A 12,020-nucleotide genomic window follows, 5' to 3' on the forward strand; every position below is an offset into this window, starting at 1 on the left:
CAAGGCATCACTTTTGGGCGAGGAGAGGGGGATTCTGGTCCCAGCAGCTTTGGGGGTTGAGGGCAGAGAGGAGAATTTCCCCACCTCTCCTTCTGGTTTACGACCCAGCTGTTTCTCCCCTCCCTGCCTCAGTTTCCCCCCACCCCAGGACAAGAATAGCACCGTCTGCAGAGCGCTCCCACAGGCTCGGCCCGGCGTGTGAAGACTTGGGGGTTTGTGTTCACAGGGGATTTGTTTGATCTGGAAATAGCAGGGTTAGAAAATTCCATCTGCCTGCTCTCGAGAGCCCTGGACGGGGGCAGCGCGACGGCGAGCGCTGAGCAAACCAGCCCTGAGCAAACCAGCTCTGCTTGGCTCCTGGCCTGGGAATCAGCGGGAGCAAAAATCGCATTCCAGAAGGGCTGGATGTGGAGAACAGAGCGGGGCACGTTTCCCTTCCTGCTCCCGTGTGGGGCCATGCTCGTGGCCGCTCCCACCACGGAAACCCTACAGCAAAATTTTGTGTCTCCAGTGGTGCAAAGCCAGGTTAGGGCCAGGCTTTTGTCTCATGGCATCACCAAGCTATGTTGGATGGGCCCTGGAGCAACCTGGTCTAGTGGAAGGTGTCCCTGCCCATGGAACAAGATGATCTTTAAGGTCCCTTCCAACCCCCCAAAATTATAGGATTTGAGTTTTTATGATCATTTTCCCCCCTGGATCTTCACCCCCACTCAGCCATGCTCACCCAGCATGGAGAGTTATGGTTGATGCCCATACTTCTTGCACATGGGAAAACAGCTCTTCTCTCTTCTCTTCTTCTCTTCTCTTCTCTTCTCTTCTCTTCTCTTCTCTTCTCTTCTCTTCTCTTCTCTTCTCTTCTCTTCTCTTCTCTTCTCTTCTCTTCTCTTCTCTTCTCTTCTCTTCTCTTCTCTTCTCTTCTCTTCTCTTCTCTTCTCTTCTCTTCTCTTCTCTTCTCTTCTCTTCTCTTCTCTTCTCTTCTCTTCTCTTCTCTTCTCTTCTCTTCTCTTCTCTTCTCTTCTCTTCTCTTCTCTTCTCTTCTTCTCTTCTCTTCTCTTCCCTTCCCTTCCCTTCCTTCCCTTCCCTTCCCTTCCTCTTCCCTTCCCTTCTCCTGTGCTTTCCCTACTGCTCTCATCTCTCAGTATCTGTGCCAATCAAGCAGTGAAATTGCCTCCTGTCTTTAGTGCTGCCTGAGGTCACCCGAGGAACTCGGGCTGAGGCCCCACTGCAAGTTAAGCTAAACACAAAATGCTTATTACAAGCTTTTCCTCCCCAGCTGTCCAGGTCTCCTAAGAAATCCATGTTTTTCTCTTGAAAGCTTCTCAAGGTTTATTTTTGAAACAGTCTGCATTTGATTAAAGTTTTGTTTTGTTTTGCTTTGTTTCAAGAGGAACTTAAAAGGGCCATCAGCCTGTAAACATAAATATTCCATTCTTTCACTGATTCTTTGCATTTTTCTGGGTTTGCTAATGAAAGATGTTCAGCAGGGCAAGTCTCTGTGATGTGGGAGCATCCTTCACTGCTCCAACCCTGACCACTCTTTAAGAGGAGAAATTTTCCCTAATATCCAATCTAAACCTCCCCTGATGCTAATTGAGGCCGTTCCCTCTCCTCCTGTCCCTGTTCCCTGGGAGCAGAGCCTGACCCCCCCCCGGCTGTCCCCTCCTGTCAGGAGCTGTGCAGAGCCACAAGGTCCCCCCCTGACCCCCCTTTTCTCCAGGCTGAGCCCCTTTCCAGCTCCCTCAGCCACTCCTGGTGCTCCAGACCCCTCCCCAGCTCTGTTCCCTTCTCTGGACCTGCTCCGGCCTCTCAATGTCTTTCTTGTCATGAGGAGCCCAAAACTGACACAAGGATTTGAGGTGTGGCCTCACCAGTGCCCAACACATGGGATTGTCACTGCTCTGGTCCTCCTGCTGGCACAAGATGTGACCTCACAGCCCTGGTTTTTATTTCCCTCTCTCCCTGCAGGTTATAACTGAGTAGCCCCTATGACCAACATGAGCTGGAGCTTCCTCACCCGCCTGCTAGAAGAGATCCACAATCACTCCACCTTCGTGGGAAGGTCTGGCTCACCGTGCTCATCGTCTTCCGCATCGTCCTGACGGCGGTGGGGGGCGAGTCCATCTACTCCGATGAGCAGAGCAAGTTCACCTGCAACACCAAGCAGCCGGGCTGCGACAACGTCTGCTACGATGCCTTCGCGCCGCTGTCGCACGTCAGGTTCTGGGTCTTCCAGATCATCGTGATCTCCACGCCCTCCGTCATGTACCTGGGCTACGCCATCCACAGGATCGCCCGCTCGGCCGAGGAGGAGAAGAAGTTCAAGGGGTTCAAGAAGAAGAAGCAGTTTGCCCTGAACTGGCAGGCCGTGCGCAACATGGAGGACGCCATGGAGGCCGACGAGGAGGAGCCCATGATCTCCGACGACGCGGCCGAGCACGAGAAGGCCAAGGCCAAGCCCAAGTGCAAGGAGCAGCAGAAGCACGACGGGAGGAGGCGCATCCAGCAGGAGGGACTGATGAAAATTTACGTCTTCCAGCTCCTCACCCGGGCTTCCTTCGAGGTTTGCTTTTTGATAGGGCAGTATTTGCTCTATGGTTTCGAGGTGGAAGCTTATTACGTCTGCAACAGGGTCCCTTGTCCCCACACCGTGGACTGCTTCGTGTCCCGGCCCACGGAGAAGACCATCTTCCTCCTGGTGATGTACGTGGTGAGCTGCCTGTGCCTGCTGCTGAACATGTGCGAGATGTTCCACTTGGGATTCGGGACCATCCGCGACGCCATCCGCAACCGGAAAATCAACAGCTTCCGGCAGCCCCCCTACAACTACGCCTACCCCAAGAACATCTCCTGCCCTCCCGAGTACAACCTGGTCGTCAAATCCGAGAAGTCCACCAAGATCCCCAACAGCCTGATGGCCCACGAGCAGAACTTGGCCAACGTGGCTCAGGAGCAGCAGTGCACCAGCCCCGACGAGAACCTGCCGGCGGATCTGTCCACGCTGCACAAGCACCTGCGGGTGGCCCAGGAGCAGCTGGACATCGCCTTCCAGAGCTACAGCAGCACCCAGGCCAACACGCAGCCCTCTCGGACCAGCAGCCCCGCCTCGGGGGGCACCGTGGTGGAGCAGAACAGGGCCAACACCGCCCAGGAGAAACAAGGTGCTAAACCCAAGGCCTCCCTGGAGAAAGGCAGCTCCAGCAGTAAAGACGGGAAGACGTCTGTGTGGATATAACTCTGTCAGGAAGGCGAGAGGGCGGCGTGAGCGGGGTTTTTATTTTGGTTTGTTTCTGGTTTTCGGTGTTATCTCGCGTTTGTTTCGCAGGGCACGGTTTTTGTGTGGAAGTCAAGAGAGTAAAAGGAGTTTCGGACCAATTTAGTGCTGTCTTCCAGTGCGTTAACAAAAGACATTTCTTCCCTGTTTCCAACGTGTTCTCCAGCTGGGAACCTCCAGTGAGTAACAGCAAACCCCCCCCAGACCTCCCAGCCCCTGGGTCAGCGCCGGAGCCCCCAGCAGAGACTGGACAATGAGCTGTGGTGGGAAGAGGAGCTGCTGGTGGCTCAGGAGGGAAGTGAGGCTGACAGGGATCAGCCACCCTCCTGCATGGCAAGGCTCGAGTGCTGCAGGCCAGGCAGTGTTTAATTACTAAACACCCTTAATCAAATTAATTTCTGATCCTTTGGTAAGAAAACCGCTGACATGTTGCAGGGACCTTCGTGGCAGGCTCACAGCTGATGGCCTGCCTGGGCTGGCAGATGCCAACAAAGGCCTCGTTGGATGCTGTGAGCCAGAGCTGGCACCCAAGTCAGGTCTGGGGCAGGAACACAGCGACTGCCTCATACAGGGGATCCTAAAACCAGTTTCATCTTTTCTTCCTCTGCATCAAAGCAAAAAGCAAATCTGCTCCAAGCCCTCCGGAGCAGGAGCGAGCAGTGACATTGAGTCCTACTGGTGCCTGTGTAGCACTTGCTACAGATGTGATGGGAATTGTTGCAGTTACAGAGTTTTTAACTGCTGCTTCACATCATCAGAAAGTGCCTTTATGCAACCAGGAAAACAAAAGTCTAAAGGGTTGAGGCTCCTTTACTTGCTGAATTTTAGATGATCGGCGTCGGCAAATTTGTTTTTCTGATTAATTGAGGAAAAGCGCTGTTGGCAAATTTGTTTTTCTGATTAGTCAAACCCTTATAAATAGTGGCAGGTGGCAGATCTATGCATAGTGTGTCTCCGGTGTGTGTGTGTGTGTCCATGTGTAAATACAGACACATATGAACACGTGTGTGTGAACATAGACATAGAGAGCTAGGTGTAAATGTAATATCAACCCTCTGCTCCTTCTACAGCCTTCCACCTCCCCTGAGAAAACCCAGCTGCTCCAGGGCTGGGGCTGATCTCATCCTGGGGCTTTTAGCCTCCAGCTCCTCCTGGGGAACTGGGAGGGTTCCCACACTTGCTGGGGGGGGGCTTTGCAGAAAGTCTGGCTTCAGTGGGGACAGGACCAGGATAATAGCAGGAAGTTTTTTCTGAGTTTATGAGGAATTTTTTCAGCTGGGCTTGACTTTAGGGTGGTTTTCATGCACTTACAGTACTTTGGGTGCGTGTTGAAATCAAGCTGCTGAGCTCCAAGGCTGCTACTGTTCTTTGTCAGAGGGTGTTTTTCATCAACCCAGATAGGCAGAGTCTTCAAGATCAAACCTATTGCAAAAGAATTAATTTCTCCCCGAGCACTGCACTGTCCCTGTGCCAAGCTGTTCCCTCGGGCTGTGCCAGGATTTCTTATCCATGGGATATTCCTGACTTCTCACTGGGCATCACTCTCATGTCCTTGAGATCAGTCCCTAACAGCCCTGAGGATGCCTGTTCCCCAAGTGTCCAGCCCTTTGGCCGTTTTTGGGAACAGGCAGAGAATTTGGATATGTCCATCTCCTGGGAACTTTGGCTGAGCTGTGTGATGCATTAGAGAACAGTCCTGGAAGCAAAAAAAAAACAAAAAAAAAAGTAGAATTAAAGGGAAAGCAGAGAAACATCCTACAAAGTATCCAGCAGCAAACATTCAGCTTTGTGTAGCTGTCTGGGGAACAATTCCAGGCTTGCTCCTGGTCCTGCTGAAGGCATTGGTAAAATGCCTGGAATGCTGTTTGCTCTTGCAGCTTGAGACGTTTCCCTCACAAATGGGTAACTGGATCCAGGAGGATCAGAACAGCAGCAGTCAGTAGTGCCATCCATCCATCCATCCATCCATCCATCATCCATCCATCCATCCATCCACCATCCATCCATCCATCCATCCATCCATCCATCCATCCATCCATCCTCCATCCATCCATCCATCCATCCATCCATCCATCCATCCATCCATCCATCCATCCATCTATCCATCCATCCCCTTCTGCTGGGAATTTTGTAGGAAAGGCTCAGAAGGGTCACACCAAGGTGGTGAGGAGACAAACATATCCAAGTGCTCTGTTTGTCCTTGTCCCTTGTGTGGGAATGTGCTCTCTGCTGGCTGGGGATGTGCTGGGCACATCAGGAGAGGCTGGGTGCTCACAGGGCTGCTGAAACCTGGAAAAAATGCCTGCAGGGCCACAGCCCAGGCTGCTGGGGAGGAAAGAGAGGTGATCCTGGGTGCAAATTTGTTCTCTGGTTGCTGCAGCTGTGCAGGGGCACATCCTCTACATCAGTGGGACTTCTCCTTTATTCCCAGCCCTGTGTCCCATGGGAAACTGTGTATTTAAAGTCATGATCCCAAGGGAGGGATGGAAACTGAGGATAACCATGGCTGGATGCTGCCTGGGTTCTTCTGATTCCTTTTCCATGAGCAACAATACCAGAGCCTCAGATAAACTTGTGCTTCCCACACGATGCTGGAAGGCACCGCCCCATGCAGGAGTTGGGATTTTGGGTTTCTCCTGCCCCGACCAGCGACACCTCCCTCAGCACCACTCATGGCCTGAGCATTTCCTGGTGACTCAGATCTGCCCCTCAGCTCCTGCTGACCTGCAGATCCCCTCCACCGTGAGTCACCACACCAGGGATAGGAATGTGACTCCCTTGCTCTTGCTCCAAGAAAAAATCTTGGCAAACGCCTCGCCATAGGAAAAGCAGATTTTAAGCTAAAACCCCCCCAAACCTGGTCACAGAGAGCTGATGAACTCATTAAACCCAGTCCATACAGCAGGGCTGCACCTGCTGCCCCAGCAATACCCCAGCAGTGCCCACAGGAGGAGATTCCAGCTTCAGAGCAGCAGGGTGGGAAAGGACCATGGATCTTCTTGCCAACTTGCCACCATCAAATGGCTCCCTAAAGGGTGACATGACCCCCTCTCTGCAACCCCACGGAGACATGGAGAAGCCTCATGCCTTTAACCTCAGCATGTTTTGGTTGTTTGGAGACTGTTTTCACCCTCAGATCTGCTTTGAGCTGAACACCTCCAGTCTCACCAACCTTTCTGCAAGGGCTGCTTTTCTAGCATGGTTTTCCCTGGTGTGTCTTTGGACCAACAGCAGCCACCTCACATCTTCCCAGCAGTGTGGCAGTGCTGCTCCTCATGGCACCTTCCCTCCCTTCTCCTCTTCCTGCACTCTGCTCCTCCCCAAAACCCCACTGCTCCCCTCTCCAGATGTACTGGTTGTACAGTCAGAATCTTCCTGCCCTCCTTCAAACCCCCTTTTTATTGTCACCCAGTGAGCCAAGGGGGCTCTGAGTGACCCCTGGGTCCTGCAGAGGGTTCAGAGCCTGTCCCCAGCTGGTGTCACCCTCACATCTCATACGCACACGCTGTTTTCCGCAGGGAGAGTCAATAACTGCAATATTGATGGGTTCCAGAGCCAGGGCAGACTCTTGGGGGATCAATAACCCCCTCGTCAGGCAGGGACACGGGGTGACCACTCCCAGCCCCGCTCACCCCTCAGGAGTACTTCCCTGCATAACATCCCTTCCCAACACCTGCTTTCCCAGTTTTCCAATAGTTTTGACAGAGATTCAAGCACGGGGGTGTATTCCCAGCTGGTGTCAGGGGTGCCTGGGAGGGATGCAAAGTTGCCTGTGAGGTCCCAGCCAGCCTGGAGGACACTGCTGATCCTCTGAGCCTGGGGAGGAGGGATCCCAGTTCTCTCAGATCCCATCTGGGCTACACACAGGAGCCAGCACGGGTCAGACAGCCCTAGGAACAGAAAAGATTATTACTATTTATTAGTATTATTGCTATATATACTGATTTGCTTGCTTGCCCCCTTCCTCCTCCACTCTGTGACCTATAAACCCTTTAGGATGTTGGGTTTCTCCACTGAGTCACTGCCACAGAGGTGACCAAATGCAATGCTGACTCTGCAGGAATGACTCCTTTCTGGGCAGGAGCAACAGTCCCTTCTTTTATCCTCTCAGTGGGGGCAGCAAAAGGATAGAGCAGCAAAATATTCACAGCCACAAGCAAAATCCCCACCACAATTGCTCCTGACTCAACCAGCAGCTCGAGGAAATTCATTTAGAGGGCGGAGCATCAGCCACGGAAGAAATGCCAGTGGTATAATTAATGCTTTGCTTTTATTTTTGTCTTTTCTCCAGGTAGCAGTTTTGTCCACACACAAGACAGGTTTAGCTTTGTGGCTGAACTAATCATAAACCTTGACTCTCTTGCTAAACTTGGTCAGATAAAGTGCCCACACTTATATTTCTCTCTTTACCATTCAGGGCTTGGAATGTCCCACAAAAGCCAGATTACCTTCTTGCTTGCATTGCATTCCACTGGGAAATACTTGAACTAAACTCAAGGCCATAACCAGTCTGTGCTGTTACAAAGTGTCTGGGATTGGTGTTTTTTTTTTTCTTTTTTTTTTTTCTTTTTTTTTTTTTTTTTAATGTACTAACGGTATTTGTACTAGACATTTTTTGGAGTATGAGGTCGAATCTGTAAGTATTTTTCAGTGTAAATGTTACATCTGGGCTGTAGTTAGAATATGAAACACTGGTCAAAAGGGAAAGGGACATCAGTCCAACCCAACTGTGGCTATTCCACATCCATTACTAATAATATGGAATAAAACTTACATTTTGTTACAGTATGTAAAGTGTGTGGTGCTTGCTTGAGAAGGGCTCTGAGTGATGGGAAGAAATCCTTCTCCATCTATGATTTGCCTGGTTTAGCCACGTAGGAGCTCTGTTTTCCCTGATATGGCTACAAATTATCACAAAATAGTTTTGCCTTAAGAAGCGTTTGACCTTGGTGTTGTTTGGGATGCGTTGTCTCCCTGATGAATCACTGCAGATCCCTCAGGCACAGAGCTCAAACTGCTGAGGGAAGCCTGGGCTTTCAAAAGCAAGAAAACTTTGGGGAAATCTGGGAGAAATTGATGATTCAGGCTGAGCAAACGAGGGGAAAGCACTTTGTGAGAGAGCCTGGCTTTCCAAGCACCTCGGTCTCTGCTGCTCCTGTTAACTGTTCACTCACAACCCCTCTCCAAATGTCCTCAGGAAAATAATTCTGGACTCAAAATTCTGGACCCAATAAAGTCATATTGAAATATTTCAGTGTCAAAAACTACATCTCTGCCAGTTTAGTGCCTTAAATCAGCTCAGGGAGACAATTCCTGGTGTCACTGAGACCCGTAACCCCGAGAGCCCTGGGAAGCTTTGTGCCAGCCCTCAGTCAGTGTGTGCCTGTCTTCACTAAAAATTGGGGTCCTGAAGCCTGGTGGGATGGACAACACAATTCCCAGAGCTTCCATGACTTTAATTTCTAGTGGAAGGTGTGGAATTCTAGTGGGAGGTGTCCCTGCTAGTGGCAGAGGGTTGGAACAAGGTGTCCTTTAAGTTCTTTTCCAACCCAAACCATTCTGGGATTCTGATTTTTTTTTCCTGCTTTTTTTTTTTTTTTTTCTGTTTCTCTGGAAGTTGAGCTAATTGACAACTTCTTTGGCAGGACATAGGACATGGTCTCACCAAGAGACAGGGAAGAGCCAAGGCCGGGGCTTGGAGCAGCCTGGTCTGGTGGGAGGTGTTCCTGTCCTGGGGGTTGATCCCGACTCATAGAAGGAAGAAAGGCAAAAGCAGCCCCAGTCCAGCAGAATTTTAGGAACAGGCAGAGTAATTACAACCCCCTCCATTCCTTTGGAAAGTCAGACTGAAATTGCCAGTGACTCTCCAGTTCTCCCTGGGATCACAACACCCATGGCTGCTGCTCCTGCAGAGAATTCCAGCCACAGCATCCCACTGGCTCCCAATCCCTCCTCCCAGGTGTTGGAATGGAAGCCCCTCAGGGCACAGGCCCAGAGGGAAATCCAGGCACAGGGAATGAACTGAAACCCCTGGAGAAACTGAGATATATGAAGCCACAAAGTGAAATAGAAATATAGATTTAGAATATAGATTTTAGCTTTTAGTAGAATCTTATACTAAGTGCCTTGATCTAAAAAGCTGCAGCAGAGAGCAGAGGCCTTTTTGCTCATAGGCACAACTCTACCATAGCAGTGGTATTTCTATAAGGTTACCCTGCCCCAGACAAAATGTAAGCTTAGCTCTTACCTACTCAAAATCCCACTCAATTATTACTGTTTCACTACTACTACCATAACAAAAATAACAATATATCCGCTTAGAACGCTCACCTTCAAAAGAACATAAAATAAAGACTTTAGTACAACACAGACACAACCTATTCCTTTTTACTCTCACCTCGAGTAAAACACCCATCAGGAAGCCACACCAGGGAAATGCAGTGACAGCTGTCCCTTCCTCTCAGTCCCACCAGCAGGAATCACAGAGCCCTTAAGGTTGGAAAAGCCCTCCGAGTTCATCGAGCCCAACCATTAACCCAGCACCACAACCACCCAACCCTGTCCCCAGGTGCCACATCCACACGGTTTTTAAACATTTCCAGGGATGGTGATCCCACCACTTCCCTGGGCAGCCTGTTCCAATGCCTGGCCACTCTTTCAGTGAAGAAATTTCCCCTAATATCCAATGTAAACCTCATCCAGTGCAACTTCAGGCTGTTTCCTCTGTCACTTGTTCCCTGGGAGAAAAGCCTGGTGCCCACCCTCCTTTCAGAACAGCCTTTTGGATGCACAAACTCACTCCCTCCAAGCTCAGCTTCCACTTTGCTCTATTCCTGCATGCTGCCTGTTGTACTAGCAGTTCCCCCTATCATCGCTGACTTTGCATTGTCCAGGCCTGCCACAATCCCTGGTTTCCTCTCCAAGGCTGTGGGATATTGTCCCAGAAGTGCTGCTATGGTTTACCACAGCCCCGTGTCCCAGCTGCCTGTGGCTGACCTCCCAGAATATTTAATGCACAGGGTTTGGGAGGAATAATTGCAGCTCACGTGGGTTTGTGGATGAGGAGCTGTGCTTAAAACCCTGAGAAAAAGAGTTTATTGTGGCAGCATTACCCTGCAGGGCTGGCTGCAGAGGTTATCCCTGGTGAGGATGAGTTATTGACAATTAAATGCCAAGGATGAGCCCTCACAAGTGGGAGCCTCGGGCTGTCCAGGGTTTTGTGCAGTGGGAGAGCAGAGAGTGGAAAGCTGATGGAGCAGGAGGCTGCTGGCAGCTTGTGCAACCACCCAGGGGCTGCTGAGGGACAGGGAGGGAATCTCTGTCCTTTGTCACCACCTTCTGAGCTGTGGAAGGGATCCCGAGCCACCGTGACACATCTCACTGGGTGAGAGGTGCTCCACCGAGGAGGGAATTTGTGTCCTGTCACCCTGTGCCACCAGCTATCCTTCCAAAAACACCCCTAGAAATTACAAAGCTGGCGGGGGATGAGCCATCAGGGGCTGTATCAGAATCCCAGAATGGTTTGGGTTGGAAAAGAACTTAAAGGACACCTTGTTCCAACCCTCTGCCACTGGCAGGGACACCTCCCACTAGAATTCCACACCTTTCACTAAAAATTAAAGTCATGGAAGCTCTGGGAATTGTGTTGTCCCTCCCACCAGGCTTCAGGTCCCCCATTTTTAGTGAAGACAGGCACACACTGACTGAGGGCTGGCACAAAGCTTCCCAGGGCTCTCGGGGTTACGGGTCTCAGTGACACCAGGAATTGTCTCAAACCAGCCCCTGAGCTGATTTAATGCACTAAACTGGCAGAGATGTAGTTTCTGACGCTGAAATATTTCAATATGACTTTACTGGCTGCGTAACTCCATGAGAAAAGAAAACCAAAGCCAAGCCAGAGGGGAGGGAATAAAAGCAATAGGAAGTGGTAAAACAAATAAAGATTTGAACTGGCTGCCTGATTGTTTTCCATTTTCACTTTTATTCCCCTTGCTGCCCTTTCAAATATCTCCATGGGGTTTGATACACCTGTGGTGGCTGGGAATGCAGGGAGATGGCAAAGGGCTGCCTGTGGGATGGCCACTGACGATCCCCACAGCTTGGTGGACGAAGCAGGGCTGTGGAACAGGTAAAAAAAACCACAAAGCTGGATCCAGATGTGCCTCCATGGTGCCTGCTGGATTCTGGAGTTCCAGCCCAGCTGTGCTCCCCGATTTGTGACTTTTCCCCTTCTCCTTCACAAAGCAAACCCAGCTCCCGCTCTGGGCACATTCCCACTTCCAGGGAGAGAAAAGAACCACCCTGGGCACCAGCTCTCTGCTCCTTCAGCTGCCCCAGAGCCAGGCAGGTGTCCCCAGCCCCGTTTTTGACACACAGCTCGTGCCAGCGGGTGGGCAGAGCACATCCACGTGCCAAGGTCACCTCTGCCCACATCTGTATTTCTCCAGCTGCAGGGAATTCCAGGCGAACACCGCACACGTCTCAGCGCTGGGGGATGTGTGATAAGGTTATCACTGCGGGGCACAAGGGGAGAGCCCAGCCCTGCCCAGGGCCAGCTGCACCAACTCAGCGCGTTTCCAGCTCCTGGAAAATGAGCCTCCCTTCACTCGGGGTTTCGGGATCGGTGGGTTTGGGCTGGCGCTGCCTGTCCTGGAGGTTTTGGCGGGGTCATTCGGGGCCATTCCTGCCCGGAGAGCTGCTGGCGCTGGCAGCGGGAAGGGGCAGGATGGCCTCAAAGAGAAGGGGAAGC

At 51.2% G+C, this 12,020-nt stretch overlaps 1 protein-coding gene across 1 annotated transcript in view; it reads left to right on the forward strand.

Moving 5' to 3' along the window:
• Positions 1–5,229, forward strand: part of GJC2 (gap junction protein gamma 2) — a 37,148-nt gene extending 31,919 nt beyond the window's left edge. The window contains 2 exon segments of the mRNA XM_053997797.1: positions 1,966–2,049; positions 2,052–5,229. Of these exon segments, the coding sequence (XP_053853772.1) occupies positions 1,986–2,049; positions 2,052–3,232 (1,245 nt within the window). The 5' untranslated portion in view covers positions 1,966–1,985 and the 3' untranslated portion in view covers positions 3,233–5,229.
• Positions 5,230–12,020: the final 6,791 nt, after the last annotated feature.

This window comes from Vidua macroura, chromosome 1, assembly GCF_024509145.1.
Source record: "Vidua macroura isolate BioBank_ID:100142 chromosome 1, ASM2450914v1, whole genome shotgun sequence".
NCBI classification, from domain to species: Eukaryota; Metazoa; Chordata; class Aves; order Passeriformes; family Viduidae; genus Vidua; species Vidua macroura.